This window comes from Eubalaena glacialis, chromosome 1 (assembly GCF_028564815.1).
Source record: "Eubalaena glacialis isolate mEubGla1 chromosome 1, mEubGla1.1.hap2.+ XY, whole genome shotgun sequence".
Classification (NCBI taxonomy): Eukaryota; Metazoa; Chordata; class Mammalia; order Artiodactyla; family Balaenidae; genus Eubalaena; species Eubalaena glacialis.
This window is the reverse complement of record NC_083716.1, coordinates 25,435,733-25,450,825: the sequence shown is the minus strand read 5'-3', so window position 1 is coordinate 25,450,825 and position 15,093 is coordinate 25,435,733. Positions and strand designations below refer to the sequence as shown.

Sequence of the window (15,093 nt, the reverse complement as noted above, 5' to 3'; positions counted from 1 at the left end):
CCCCGGTCCCTTTCTCCCTCCAGGCTCTCCTCTCTTCAGCCTCCTCTTCCTCCCAAGGCTGTAGCATCAGCAAGTACTCGCAGCCCTCTATTCGGGCTCTGGGAGCCAGCCTTGCTCCCACTCCTCCCCGCCTTCACTGACCTCTGTCACCCTTGGGTCCCTGAGGGCCGGGTGGGCCTGGCGGTCCTTGTAGGTTGAGTCCGAGAGAACTGGAGCCTGGAGGCCAACAACACAGTGCAGTCAGCCAGGTGGGGAGGCTCTGGCAGAGCCGGCAGCAGGGGGCTCAGCACTTACCTGAGGCTGAGAACCCTGGGAGGCCTCGCTCGCCTGAGGGACACAGCAGAGAGGGGACAGTCAGCTGTGCCGGCCTCCCTCTCCCTGTGCCCCAGCCCAAGACACCACCTCCCTCCCGAGGCTCCCCAAGATTCATGATGGCTGGGGCAGCACCGGCCCTCGGGTAGTATCTAGAGCTGCCACACAGACACATGCACACACACGCACGCACGCACGTAAGTTCTCAACCATCAGAGACACACTCTGATCTACCCTCACTCATCTGGACCAAACTCAAGAAGCTCAGGGATCTTGGAAGGTCAGCCTTTGCCACTCCCACCCCTACCCCAGGTTTGTTTGATGCCAGTTCTACTGTACCTTGGTGTCCTCGGGGGCCTGGGGCACCTGGAGAAGACAGACAGTCATGAGACATGTCCCACCCAGATGCTGTGACTTCAAGGGGCCCATGGGGAAGGGGTCGGGGCTCCAGGGCCAGGGCAGACTTGGGGCTTAGGGCTCCTCGTGCCTCTCCTCCCATCAGGACAAGGCAGAGGTGGATATTCTTTGCAGAGCTTCTGACCACCCCCCACCCCCTGCTGCAGGCTGCTGAGCTCCTAATGGGATAGGGCAGGAGGATGAAGACCCGCTCATCCAGCCTCATCCGAACTCTCCCGGCCACCAGCTGGGTAAGCAGGGGTACATACAGGCTCCTGCGCCCCCTAAGACACCATGCTCACCTTGCTCTCCCTTGGGGCCTGGGGGGCCAGGTGGGCCTGGAGGGCCGGAGAAGAAGGTCTCTGTAGAGGAGAGAAATAGTTTTGAGTGTGGACGATGGATGGATGGATGAATTTTCCACTAGGGACAAGTTCTGGGCTAAAGTACGTTCTAAAGTTATTTCCATATGTTTCTATGTTATACTGTCAGCATTTATGTCATTTCATGAGCATGTGTCCTACCTACTTTATCAGACCTGGGCTCCCTGAGGACAGGAACTGGGTCTCCCCAGTTGGCCCAGAAGCTCCCCAAAGGCAGATCTCCCCCAGGCTAGGCAACCAGGGATTCTCAGGGTGGCTGGGTTGGCATCAGTACCTTCTCTCCACGCAGCAGGTAGCATGGAGTTTATGCAAACACACTCACGGTGGAAAGTCAGAAGGAGGAAGCATGGTGAGTAGGTCAGAAAGGCTGCGTGCCCATGACCATGGCATGTGCTGGGGCTGGGACTGAGGTAGAGAACAGGAGCGACTTGACTCCCCAGCATTACCTGAGCTGGTCAGGAGAGATCCTGGTGGGCCTGGTGGGCCTGGCAAGCCTTCCCCTAGATAAGAGAGCACCCAAGACCTATTAATGCCAAGAGGTGGGCCAGGAACACTCTGCCCAGGAGCAGAAGTGACAGAGAAGCTCTTTCCTAAGAGCTGGCCCGGAAGAAGCCTAGGCTCTGGGTCCCACTGTCTCTCACCTCCCACTGCTCAGCTCTCACCTGCTGGGCCTCGGGGTCCTGGGGGTCCTGGAATGGATGGTCCTGTAGAAGAGGGTGAGGAAGAGGCAATGCTGAACCCAGGATCTTGGCTTCCTCACTAAGTGCCTTGAGCCCCCTGCCCCCAAGATTCCCCACCTTCCAAAGATCCCTGAGGTGCTCACCTGGTGGCCCAGGTGGTCCAGGTGGGCCTGGGGGACCTCGTAAATCAAGACCCTCTGTGGAAAGAAGAAACCAGAAATGAGCAAAAGCTGTCATGAGGCTGCTCTCTGCCAGCCTCACCCCTCACCAGGATCCTCGGTGCCTGTGCTCACACCCACACACCAGGCCATGCGTCATGGGTCGTGGCACAGGACCCTCCAAGACCCCCTCTGCTAGAGGTGCCTTTTGCTCAGAGGCAGGGCGGGGCTGAGTCGAGCTCCCTGGTGGCTGATGGGGGTGTGCAGTGATGATTAAGAGCATGGCTTTGGTGTCAGACGGCCTGAGTTCAAATCCTGCCTCATCACTGCCAACTTGTGGGCAAGTTCTTGACCTTTCAGCCTCAGCTTCCTCCGCTGTAAACCAGAGGCCCAAGATCTACATCACAAGGGCCTTGTGCAGACTCAGTGAGACGTCAAGGCACAGCGCCTGGCGCATGGTGACTGTTAGACCAGGGCTGGCGTTGTCTTTGCTCTTCAGGTGTTCACGTGTCCAGGTGCCCAGGTGGGAGGCCCAGCGGCTTCTCTGCCTGGGCTCTTTAAAGGACTCTGGGAACCAGAGGACCCAGGAGTCAGCGCTCCTAGGCCGGGCCTGTGGCTGAGAACCCAGGGACCCTTGTCGTTATTCATGGTGTGGGGGATTCAGGACTCCTCCAGTCACATTCACAGGGCTGGGTTCAGAGGCCCCATGTGACCCTGGTCCTCCTGGAATCCGGAGAGCCTCTCCGACAGCTGTGCCATCCTCTGTGACTCATCCTCCACAGCCGATAAAACCCCTGCTGTTCTCAGCGAGCACTGCGTTTCAGAGGAACTGGCCATCCTTACATTGGGGCTCACGATGACTCACTGGTGCAGCTGCCGCAGGCCCCAGTGCATGGCCACCTCTCCCACTCCCACCCCTGTGTCACCTGTCCCGGAGAACATGGTGGCACTCACGGGCGGAGAGGACCTCAGAGATGGAGCTGCTGCTGCCCATGAACGATTCACCAGGAAGTCCTGGCTCCCCTCGCGGGCCTGTGGGGAGGACACAGAGTTGGGGGACACCGCCTGCAGCTGTCAGTGCTTTCCCTCTGGAGCTGCCCAAGTGCTCGGGGTGGGGCAGGGCCAAGCGAAGCTGACTGTGGGCGGGGCTGAGCTGACTGTGGGTGGGGCTGAGCTGACTGTGGGTGGGGCTGAGCTGACTGTGGGGGCGCTGAGCTGACTGTGGGGGGGCTGAGCTGACTGTGGGCAGGCTGAGCTGACTGTGGGCGGGGCCAGAGTGTTGGCTGGGAGCGAGACACACCCCAGGAGGAACTGGAGCCGTTTTTTGGTATTTGGATAAGTTGCTGGACAGTGACACGATTCTCAGGATCTGGTCCCCAGAGGCCTGAGGCCTGTGAAAATAGCTGAGCTTGCTCCTGACCCAAGAGCCTCATTCTCCCTTTCGGGAGGACCCCTACCGTCTCAGAAACATGGAAGAAGGTGGGAGGAGGTGTCTCCTCTGGCTGCTGAGGCCTTGCCGAGGCCTTGGAGAAGAGCCCGGTGGCCCGTCACCTCCCTTCCCAACATGCACATCTCTCACTTAAAGATGGGGCGCAGGGCCACCCCAGGAAGGAAGCTCTCCCCACAGCCTACAGTCATGCGTTCTTTCAGGGTGTGACATACCTTGCTGTCCTGGGAGACCAGCTGGGCCAACGGGGCCTGGAAATGGGGTTGGGGAAGAAAAGGTTTTATCACACCTCTAGGGGCAAAGTTCTAGAAAGAACTGAAGAAAAGGCAGGTGCCTGCGTACATAAGTAGCTTCCTCACAAGGCATGGAACAGTGGCCCAAAGAGGTCACCTTGCTTATTTGAAAGCAATAAGCAGTTTGAGAGTAGCCCTGTGGTCCATTCCAGTGAGAATTCCTCTGCCAGGCACTGGGGCCCCTGGGATGGGCAGGACTGCCCTCTCTGACACTGTCCTCCGATGGTTAGGGACTTCTAAACACCCCCAGTGTCCCCACTCTCACTGGAGTTTATCAGGAGGGAAGGCCGATCCATACTTGCATTGGTCATGTTAAATAATGTATTTCATTTACACACAAACATTTTAAATAATTAAAAAATAGATATAAAAAAACAGGCATTTTGGATAAATAGAAAAAGTATCACCCACAATTCTTTAACTTACAGGCATTTTGTTGTATTTCCTTCCAGCATTTTTTTGTCTTATAAAAATATAGTTGCAACTACAGAGCACACATTATCGAGTATTCTGCTCTTTTATTTTTTAAAAATTTTTTTATCGGAGCATAGCTGATTTACAACGTTGTGTTATCTGCCCTTTTAAATAACACTGTTATCTGCTAACAACTTTAAGTCTTCATATTTTTGTAGCCATCTCGTTATTGTTGGACAATTTGGGGATATTTGCTTCAAATAGATTCCTAGCACTTTTGTTGCTCTTGATGCATATTATCAAGTTGTTTTCCAAGAGGAAACAATTTGAGGACTGACTCTGACAAGTCAAATACTGGTTCTGGAGGCAGAAGGACCTGGGTCAAACCCTGACTCTGCTATTTCTTATCCGTGTGACCTTAGGCGTGTCATCTACCTGCTTGAGCCTCCAATGGTGCTGCGGGGACCTAGTGAAGCAATGCCGTGCAGGGCTTGGGATACTTGCTGGGGAGTGATCAGGGCTCACCAGGCTGTCCGGGAGGGGCTTTCTCAGCCCCTTCCTACTCTTCCCTGGGTTCTGGCCCGGGTTTCAGGATTTGAGCGAATACTGCTACAGTCAAATGCAACCAAGGCCTGATGCTGATCTGGGGCAAAGCAAGAAAACAGACTGACCTGAGGCACCTGGAGGTCCTGGAGGTCCCATGGCTCCAGGAGGTCCCGGGGGACCTGGGACAGTGAGAGTCGATGATCCCTCTGAAAACAGAAGGCACGCTGAACGCTGAGCCCCACTCTCCTCGCTCAGAGGGGACCCAGGCCAGGCTGTGGGCCAGGTCAGGCCAGTATTACGTCTGAAATCCCCCCACCCTCCTCACTTCTGACTGGGAGAGCTCAGCACTGCACCTTGCCCAAAGCACCGCGCCCGCGGACCTGGAGGGTGTGGAGGCAGAGCCAGGGCAGACACCCAGTACACAGTACAGGTCCTGCCTACCTGAAGTCACGATCCTGCCTGGAGCTCCCGGTTCACCTGGGAGGGGAGGAAAAGGAGAGTGGTTATTCCCAGGATCAATTAGTGGCTCAATAAATCATTTTCAAGGCTTCTGATTGCATTTGAGACCCACTCCTGGGCTTCTAACCCTCAGGCTAAAGGCATTTTAATGAACTGAAGGGGAGCATACAGGATGCATTAAGCACCAATCTCTGCGCTGGAGACCCTGGAGGCTCGAGCATCAATCTTCTTGGCCCACATTAGCTTTTGGAAGAAGCTGGGACTCTGCGAAGGGGCTTCATTTGCGGATGTTGGAGAGTTTGCCTTTTGGTGAGGCCAGAATGAGCCGACTCGGGAGTCATTCCCCCTCCCACACTCTATCTTCTCCCACACTGGGCATTGCAGGCTCTTACTAAGGAATCGCTTTAGGTGGGAAAAGCACTGAGAGGTCAAAGAGCAGAGGCGGTGAGCCTGCGGGGCAGAGCCCGGTTCCCAGGGCTCCTCAGGGGCTAATTCCCTGGGACAGTAGTAGGGTCTGCACAGAGTCCACAGGGGCTTCTGTGGTCTGGGAAACTCCGAGTTACGTAAAGGTTAACAGATCTCTTCTGTGCCTTGTGTCTTAGAGGGTTGAAAATGCAAATGTGCATGGAGTACTTCCAAGAAGGGAATGTCAGATTCACACTTTCCCAAGGCTGTCGCGATGAGGAATCTCCACTGATTGGAAATCCACATTCTGAAGAACCAAGTGAGTGAAGTAGAGGATGGAAAAACCCTTGACTGGAGATTCTTCTGGGACTTTTTTGTCATTTCCCAAGGCCTGTGGGCAATTCAGTCATCCACACACTGAGGGGTGATATCGATTTCCCCCTTTGGGGAAGTAGAGGGATGGGCTCTGCTTGCAATCTGCCAGCCCCTTGGGGTCAAGGCCAAGAGAAAGCACTTGAGTTTATTTTTGTTGGAACACAATCCAGTATCAGGTAAAATGTCCACCTCTTGTGCACACTGGACAGAAAGTCACAGGCCCTGGAGAAGGGCAGGGTGTCTCTCCTCGAGAATCCCCAAGCCTCTGATCTCTTACTAAAGATGCCATCAATCCATGAGCAGATCTGTGGACCCAGAGACATGTCTGCTTGGGCTGTACTTGAAAGAACTCCTTGGCCCAACCCGTGGTTAGCCATAGTTTCTGGAAAGCAGGTCCCTCCCAAGGTGACAGTGACAGACGGCAGCTCCACCGAACGTCAGGGTTCAGGAACGTGGGGTCACAGGGACAGAAGGAGAAGGACCGTCCCTGAGCAGCCCCTTTCCTGGACTGGCTCAGGGTTGGGGTCTGATGGCCCAGACCGGATGCGAGTGTCGCCCTACATGTAAGGGTCAAAGTCCTGAGGATGCCCCTCTGAGAACTCTGACATTGCCCTCTTAGTAACATATGAGAGGCTCCTCACTGCCGGCATCAAAGCCCCCTCTCAGAAAGGGGGTGGCAGTGTCCCCGTTACACTGAGGCCTGTGTGGACCACAAAACCTGTCCCAGGGAAGAGGCACATCATGGGGGGACCACGCCTAGGTGAGGGGACAGAGCACTCATGGGGGGCATTACAGAGTCAGCGGTGGGGACAGCACCCTTGCAGATCCTCCTCCATCGAGGGCTTGGAGACATCCAGGCACCAAAGCGAGGCTCTGGATTGTGGGGGGAAGGGTGGGGCTTGAGGATTCAGGGCTTAATTGATCAGAAGAATCCCTGGCTCCCCAGCCTCACAGCCTTCCACTGAAGCCACTAGATGCCACTAATGATCCAGGCTATGGCCACAGAGGGACCTCCCTCCTGCCAATGCCTCCCCTCCTGCAAAAATGACCAGTGACTGTCTAATTTGGAAAATCACTTACCTTTAGCCCCTGGTCGGCCGGGGGTACCAGGAAGTCCTGGTGTGATTGAAAACAAGTCAGTCAGGATGATTAAGGGCCAGCAATTCCAGACCCCCTGTGGTAGTACCTAGCGCTCTGTCACTGGCAAGGCCACAATTGCTGATTGAAACCTGCAGACCCACCTGGCTCAACCTTCTGCCTTAGCCCAGCCCCCTTGAGGGAGCTTCTTGCTCTGAGCCCTTCTCCCTCTCTAGGAAATGGAGCAACAGCTGGGCTGGAGGCAGAGGCTCACAGGCCCAGATTTGGGGGGTCCCAGTCCCTCTGGGTGATGAGCCCCCTGCAGCCTGCAAAGCGGCCATTGTAACCCACCGGCCCTGCAGCCTGGGGGAGTAGGGGCTGGGCTTCCTGTATCTGATGCAACACCCCCTCTTGCTTTTGTCCACAACTCCACCAGGGAGCATTTGAAAGATATCCCTGGGCGCTCAACTGTTGGAGGGAGATGCTGTTTGATTTTATTTTACATCTTTGCCTAATTTCCTTTAGGACTTGGGGCTGGTGTGGTGACAGCTTCTCAAATCCAAGTGGGTGCACACTGTCCAACTATCGGACAGGCTTTGACACTGGGGCTGTCCCAGGGAGGCTGGGCCCTTCTGCATGAGATGAGCGCCCACTCCCTACCGTGCCACAGGGGATGTGGGCCTCTGCGGGGCTAATGGGACTCCTGGGCCTGGAGCCTCCTCTTGGGGGTCCCTGCACCAAAGGGGACCAGGCTCAGGCAGACAGAATTCACACGTGATCTAACCTCATCTCTCCTAGAATGGCTTTCTAGATGGTTCTGTGCATATTTTTCCTTCCTAAGGTGTTTCTCAAGACCCACATTAAAATGACCTGAACCCATTTTTGCTGGGGGAGTGAGGGAAGGAGAGGAGACACTAAGGTGACTGGAGAAGCATCTGCCGAATGCTGGGAGTGGGAGGCTTGGCGGTGGCATTTGAAGTGGCAGTGACCCGATGACTCACCCTGAGGTCCTTGGGGTCCTGTGAGACCTATGGAGAGTAGAAGACATGAGAGGAGAGTTGAAGGGCGGAGGAGCCGACCCCTCAGCAGCAGGAGCAGGCGGAAGGGGTTGGTGGGCGCAGGAGGACGAACCCCGTGTCTGGGGCAGCCGGACTCCAGGGTCCTCACAGCCCTGGATGAGAGCAGTTTTCTGACTCACTGCTCCATCAGGGGATGGTTCTTAGCCCATTTGGGGTCACAGACCCTTTGGGGTCTGAGAGCTACAAACCCAGAAAGTTCATACACTCACTGACCCCTAAGGCTGCCCCCAGGCTCCCTCCTGGGTGCTCTCCCCATCTGTGCACCCACCAAAGGAGCCCGGAGGCCCCCTGTTCCTCATCGGCCCCTGAGGATTGCCACCTTGTCCTCCCGGCTTTCTTGGCTTGTTTTGATTTGTTCCTCCTGCAGCCCTGAGCATCTTGCTCCTGCTGGGCCTTTGGTGGAGACCCTAACAACGGCTTATCTCCCCAGACTGGTGGCTATTGGCGAGGGTCCAGGTACAGCCCAAGGGGGTCCACAGGGGAAGGTCTCAGAGGACCCAGACACTGAGGTAGCGATAAACTGCCATTTTTAAGAGACTCCTTGCCCCTTTCTAAAACCCCTTGCTTTCAGTGTTGATCTCTCTTCTCCAAGTTGCCAGACTTGGTGACTCAGGTGTCAGGACTCACAGCCGCTGTGCCCGGCTCAAGCCAGCAGTTGTGGCATTTTCCTAATGAGCTGCTAGAGGAAAATGGATTAAGGAAGGTACATAAATACACACACACACAGCATGGCCAGCTCCCGCTTCCTACTCTGTTACCTGGCTTTCCTGGGTCTCCAGAAGGTCCTGGTAAGCCCCGGGTTCCGGGCATCCCTGGAAGACCTTGTTCCCCTAGAGAAAGCATGACCAACGTGGAAACGTTTTCCTTTTAGGCAAGCTGACCAGCCAATGTATCGGAACCAATGGTCTCTTGGGGTTTTACTGAGTAACTTGCTGGCAGGTGGAAGGGAGGAGGGGGATGAGACCGGGACCTTGCACACCTCCCTGTGATGTACGCCCTCTGGCCTTGTGATCGGGGGGCTGGGGGTTGCGCGCTGGGACGTAGGCGAGGGGTGGGGGTGGGGTGGGGAGTGGCGGGCCGGGGGAGTGAGGAGAGCAGCTCAGTGACCAACCTCTTGGGCCTTGGTGTCCGTCGGGGCCAGCTTGTCCTAGGAAAGCAGATGCAAGCTCATCAGTGACTCTGGGAGCTACTCTGGGACTCCCTTCCCTCCACTGCCTTACAGCCTCACAAGCTGTCTCCTAGGTGGGGCGCCCCTGCATCCCCTCCTGCAGCCATCAGACGTGGAAGAAGCCCTGTCGTTGTCACACCTGCAGGGTGCAGCTTTCCCCCTGCCCTCTCCTCCTAAACCAGTAATGCCTCTTCTCCTGCCGAGAACTGTTCCATGGCCCCCACTGCCTCTCCCGCATTGATGGCACAGGACTCACACACACCAGATGCTCAATACACGTCGACCTCATTTGGTCCAGGTCCTGGAGGTCAAGATTCTCCAAGATCTTGTCTCCTCTGCTGTAGGCATTATCCTAACCTCCGTCCAAAGTGATGTCCTTCTGGGACCAGCTCTTCCCACCTGCTTTTTCCCACCTCTTTGTCTTTCCTCACTCATGTCTCTGCGTGGCATTTTCTAAATTGATGTGATTAAAATCTTTACTTTTTAGAACCATCTGAAAAGCCACCTCCTTCATCCTTCTGGTTGGAAGAAACTTCTCTCTCTACTGTTTCCGCATAGCACCCTGTACCTTTCATGGCCCTTGTCATCTCACACAAGCTTTATCTCCCCTCGAGGGAGGTAAAGCATCTTACTCGCCCAGCACAGCATCCTGCACACCATCAGTGCTTCCTAACACTTTGTTAATGAATGAGATCATGAATGCACCACATCTCCATTGGTGGGGCTTAGACCCTTCTGGGACGTGGTGTCAAATGCCTGGCACCGTGGGGGGTCTTTAGCCAGCTTCCTTGTCCTGGCTGACAGGTCCCTCAGTAAGGGTCAGCCAAAGGGCTGAACCCTGGAGTATCAGGGCTATGCCTGGAATTCTGCGGGTTCCAAAGAACCTCAGCCCTTGTTTGTCCTCCCCAAGGGCCTGAGGATCTTAGAGGCAGGAACCGGGGCAGATGGACCATGTCCTGCCAAGCCCCTCCAGAGCAGTAAGAAACTGTTAGAGAAAGCGGCAGCTCTCTGAGCCCCAAGAGGGATGCCCAGATCCAGGAACAGCCTGTAAATGGAGCCTCTACCAGGGGTGGGTAGATTAGAGAATGGGAGATGCAGCTCTAGGAGGATCTCAACTCTAGGGCCATGATGATGACTGCGGCGGGGCAGATCCATGGTGTTTGCTGCTGTGAGACACTCACCCATTGCTCCTTTAGGCCCGGGCTCGCCCACAGCACCAGGTAAACCTTTCAAGCCAGGCTCGCCTGCAAAGGAAATGAAGTAGGTGTTTGGAGGAGCTTGACAGTGGTAGAACACTCTACCCTCCCGGCCACCTCCAAGGCTGCCACCTCCCCAACCAGAGGAGCTTGGTGTGCCAACCAGAGGTTGGGGACACAGTGTCAGCTTTGATTCTAAAGTCAGGCCTCCCACCCCCAGCAGCAGGCACGGACTGGCCCAGAGGCCACGCCTGGTCTGAAGGGGCCTGTATATGAGTCTTATTTCCTTGGCAACAAAAAGCTGCCCCTTGTAGCCAAAGCACTAGTAGTGTTAATTTCCTTTTTAATCATGCAAGTTGGCAGGAGGTAAGTGGATACAAGTAGTGCAAATTTTCTGCCACTTAGGGAAGAACTTAATTTTCCCAACTCAATTCTTCAAAAGAATCAGAGATAATCATAAACTCCCTTTTCTGCCCCAACCATTTACTGTCTGGACCATACATGTTGATGTTGGCTTATACTCCATTCAGTGCTTTATTTTATGTTGTCCTGCTTTTTTCTAGATTGCAAGTCCCCTGAAGGTTTAAGACAGAGATTCTGTCTCCTACTTTTGTATTTTTTTCCCCCATCTCCAGTACCCAATGGATTTACAAAAAGTCTTTAGTGGATCACAGTAGATTCCTATGTGGGACTGACCTGTGAGGCCTCGGGGTCCTTTCTCACCCTGGTCACCTAAAATAAAAATGGGGCAGGGGTGGGGGGTGGAGGAAGCAAGCATCAGTCAGGAGCAAGGAAAAGAATCTCACCCAGGAAGAGGGACCCTGGGCTGCAGAACGGTTCCCACTGTACCTGTAAGCTTCTGTCAGCTGAATGTTGGCAAGAACTCAGCATTAACAAAGCCCAAAAGGCACACTAGATAGATCTTTTCCGGGTCAGGGCCCACCCACAAACTGACCCAGGCCCTGCTGTCACACCAGTGGGTGCTGTGGGCAAGAGGGGGACCAGACTACAGGGAAGAAGCCTCAGTGCTGCATCCATGCCACCCCGAGGACCACCCAACCACAGCATTGTGACACTGGTGCTGTTTCTCCTCTTTGTGCCTCAGTTTCCCTGAGAGGTTCGACTAGAATCTCAGATCCCTCCCAGCCCCAGGGTCCAGGAGCCAAGTCATATGGGTTTTTGGACACTGGGGCAGGGGTCACATCTGGGTTCCCAGGAGTCTGCAGGCTGTGGTGTTGTCCGAGCAGCAGCAGGAGAAGCATACCTTTGGGTCCTGGTGGTCCCATAGGTCCTTTGTCACCTGAAAAGGAAATGGACACCTTAGTGTAAAGAGCCTTGGTAGGGACGACCAACAAGGGGCAGAGTCTGTGTCTGAAGACAGGCTCCTCCGCGGTCCTGACTGCCCCTTCCCCTCATGCACCTGTCGGCCTGCACAGGCTGTTGGCATGTCCACCAGACCCTGTCCCCCCAGACCTCCTCCTTTTTTTTGGCCATACCACGCAGCACGTGGGATCTTAGTTCCCTGACCAGGGTTTGACCCGTGCCCCCTGCATTGGAAGCACGGAGTCTTAACCACTGGACCACCAGGGAAGTCCCCCAGACCTCCTTCTTAAGTGAGTGGCATCTACAAGGTGATGTCCCCTCCCTCTAACCCCTTCCCCCAGCTTACCTTTGATGCCAGGGAGTCCCACTTCACCTCGGAGCCCTTGGCGACCTACAGAGCCTGCACACAGAGGAAACCACATGGGTGGATGAGGGTCCCCAACTTTGGAAGGGAGGGACATGCACACGGCACACACACACACAACACGTACACACACCTACTTGGCACACAAATGTACACACACACATAGGCACACACACTCCCTGGAGTAAAAGTCAAGGGCCGCTGTTCACAGACTCCTCCCCATGTCCCTGCTACATTGTCCTGGTCCAGGTTCCTTGTCCCTGCGATTACCAGGCCCGGGGATGAGGACCCCTCACGGGACCCTGGCAGAGACGCTGGCCTGCATCACAGAGTGGGCTGCAGCTCTAGACTCCCAGGACAGCAGGACACGCTCTGGCCCACAGGGGATCAGGTGAGGCGGGCGCTTTGCTCACATCAAGGCAGGCTGGGAGCTGCCTGCTGCTGAAGCTGCTGGAGGGCCTCGTGCCCCAAGTCAGGTCAGAACAGAGCTCATGGGACCCATCGGTACCAGCCTCAGCCGCAGGGGACACACGTGCAGATGTGAGTTTTGTGTCTCTTAGAGGCTCTCTTTATAATTGCTTCTTTTGCTTTAAAAATGTTTGTTTCTCCATTTAATATCCCTCTCTTTGCCCCAGAAATAGCGTCTATTTATGAGAAGAAGGCTACTGACCTGGGGGACCCTGTGGGCCAGGAAAACCGCTAGAACCTGAGGAGGACAACACGACAACGATGATCAGATGGGTCGGGTACAGGCCAGGGACACTGACCCCATGGTGAGTGGCAGGTGGAAGGGGTGGGGCACGCACCCCCAGGTGAGGGCTGCGTGTGCGCACCAGGACCCCAGAGCCAGTGGGTTCAGGAGTGATCCCAGTGCAAAGTCCTCCTTAGGGAGGAAGCTGTAGCTGCTGGGATCAAGAGACCCTTTGCTCCTTCCCAGTCAAACATTTGAGCTGGGGTAGGGGCAGGGGCAGGGAGGAGAGTGGACCAGATGGGCATCGCACTGTGAGAAGGCCCCATTTGCCTGGCTTGTCCAGACATATTGCTCTCAAATGTTTGCATCTGGGCCCTAGCCAGCAAAGAAATTGTCTGACTTCTGATTTCCAGATCCATCCCCCCACTTAGGGGCCACATGACAGGGCCATCAAAGAGAGATGGAAACGTGACTCCCAAATCCACCACAGAGCCAAAAATACAGCCCCAATCCTGATGCCCAGGGACTTCTTTGTGGGGGGACCCTCTGTGGGCCCGTCGACCCCGCACAGGCCTGGGACCGTGGGTTAGGACCATCTGGGATCCCAGCGCCTGGACCTCTGAGATCCATCCTGGATGTGGCAAACTTGGGTACCGTCTGGGTACCTGACTTACCTTTGGGACCCACAGAACCTGGGACACCAGGTGGGCCTTGAATGCCCGGTTGACCAGCATCCCCTGGGGAGAAATAAGCACTTTGAGAGGGTACCCCCAGTTTGGTTGCCCACCCAGCCCAGTGGTGTCATTTGCAGGGTGGAGGGAACACTTCCCAACCTGCCGGTGGTCCCTGATCCACTGGGGCCTCCATGAGGCCAAGAATCAGCAAAACACCTTCAGTTTCTACCTCCAGAGTCTTTATATTCCATGAAGTCTGGCACTCAGTAGGTGCTCAATAAATATTTGTTGCCTGGCTGAGCAATATTTTTGAGAGAGAGTGAAGCTAAAAATAAAGCTTCTTGCTCACGATCTTTTGGCCTTGAGAGGATTTCTGGTGTCTGTGCTTCATTTCCCCTGATGAAAGCAGGCTCACGGTTAAGTATCTAATGCAACATCTTCCCAGCTCCCTCCAGGGCTGGGCTTGTGTCTGAAGCTTTCCCCGCCTCCTTCCAGCCACGAGAGGCTCCAGGGCAGGCACCCCACTCTGCCTTCCGTCAGGCCCTGCCCTGAGCTCTCCACCTCAGCCCTGACTCGTCCCCACTCCCTCTCGGGAAGATCATTTCTCCCTGTGACCACGTTCTGTGGACTCAGACTGCAGGGGTCTTAGCCCCAGGCTTGAACGCACAGCCCAGCCCACGCCCCCTCATTAGACCACAGTCTCCGCAGGGCCCAGCACAGCCCCTGGCTCAAGGCAGGTGCTCAGCTAATGCTAGTAAAAGACAGAGGGAGGGAGAACGATGTAAGAAGGAAGTGTGGACGCAGCTGACCCTCCTGGTGAAGGAATCACCTCTTACCTCTGTCTCCTTTCTCTCCAAACCCAGGAGGCCCTGGTTCACCGCGAGGTCCCATGGGGCCTTCTCGCCCTCTCTGGCCCATGGGTCCCTCCATGCCAGGCTCTCCTAAAGACAGGAATGTCCATCTCAGGGCCGCGAAGGATGCCACAGGCAGCACCTCGCTGGCGGGACACCTGCCTGGAGCGTCCACACCCAACTCCCTACCTCTCTCTCTCCCCTGTAGCCCAGACTCAAAGCAGAAGCCAGAGAGTTTGAAAATGCAAGTGGATCGTGTCCCATTTCTGCCCCAACCTGCAAATGGCTTCTCTACTCACTGGGAGTAAAGGCTGAACCCTCACAAGGCCTCCAGGGCCCCTCCCTCTCGACTCTGCCTTCTTAGTGGGCTCCAGCGCCCGCCCCCATTCCTCCTGCTCCTCCCCAAGCTCCTAGACCCATGGGCACACGCTGGCCCCAGGGCGTGTAGCTGCTCCCTCTGCCTAGAAGCTTCCCCCAGATCTCCTCAGGCCTGGCTCTCTCCCCGCCTTCACATCTTTGCTCAAATGGCACCTTCTCAGCAAGGCCTTCCCTGCCGGCCCTATTTTCAATTACCCCTCAGCCCTCCCAAGGCTCCACTGGGCTCCGTGTTCCCATTTCACGAGCCACCTCCTCCCTCTATGTACTTCACTTATTTATCATGTCTATTGTTTATCTCCACCCAAAAGCAGGCAGGGGTTTTGTTTTGTTCACCACATCTCCCCAGCACCTAAAACAGGGTCTGGCACACAGCAGGCACTTAACGAACATTTACTGAATGAATGAATGAATGAATGAATGAGGGAAT

The 15,093-nt window shown here is 55.4% G+C and overlaps 1 protein-coding gene across 6 annotated transcripts in view; it reads right to left on the bottom strand.

The window, feature by feature from the left end:
- The window catches only part of COL17A1 (collagen type XVII alpha 1 chain), a 51,136-nt gene that overhangs the window by 6,876 nt on the left and 29,167 nt on the right, over positions 1–15,093 (bottom strand). For 4 of the 6 annotated variants that reach the window (XM_061197632.1, XM_061197554.1, XM_061197930.1 and 1 more), the window contains exons 23-44: positions 14,274–14,378; positions 13,438–13,500; positions 12,743–12,778; positions 12,055–12,108; positions 11,650–11,685; positions 11,082–11,117; positions 10,371–10,433; positions 9,133–9,168; positions 8,780–8,851; positions 7,944–7,970; positions 6,946–6,981; positions 5,068–5,103; positions 4,752–4,832; positions 3,589–3,624; positions 2,881–2,958; positions 1,912–1,965; positions 1,751–1,792; positions 1,535–1,588; positions 1,011–1,070; positions 652–678; positions 295–327; positions 142–216 (exon numbers count right to left, since the gene is read on the bottom strand). In XM_061197632.1, the coding sequence (XP_061053615.1) occupies positions 142–216; positions 295–327; positions 652–678; positions 1,011–1,070; positions 1,535–1,588; positions 1,751–1,792; positions 1,912–1,965; positions 2,881–2,958; positions 3,589–3,624; positions 4,752–4,832; positions 5,068–5,103; positions 6,946–6,981; positions 7,944–7,970; positions 8,780–8,851; positions 9,133–9,168; positions 10,371–10,433; positions 11,082–11,117; positions 11,650–11,685; positions 12,055–12,108; positions 12,743–12,778; positions 13,438–13,500; positions 14,274–14,378 (1,140 nt within the window). The remainder of the gene's footprint in view (positions 1–141; positions 217–294; positions 328–651; positions 679–1,010; positions 1,071–1,534; positions 1,589–1,750; positions 1,793–1,911; positions 1,966–2,880; positions 2,959–3,588; positions 3,625–4,751; positions 4,833–5,067; positions 5,104–6,945; positions 6,982–7,943; positions 7,971–8,779; positions 8,852–9,132; positions 9,169–10,370; positions 10,434–11,081; positions 11,118–11,649; positions 11,686–12,054; positions 12,109–12,742; positions 12,779–13,437; positions 13,501–14,273; positions 14,379–15,093) is intronic. The other 2 variants (XM_061197703.1, XM_061197856.1) reach the window with 2 other exon arrangements.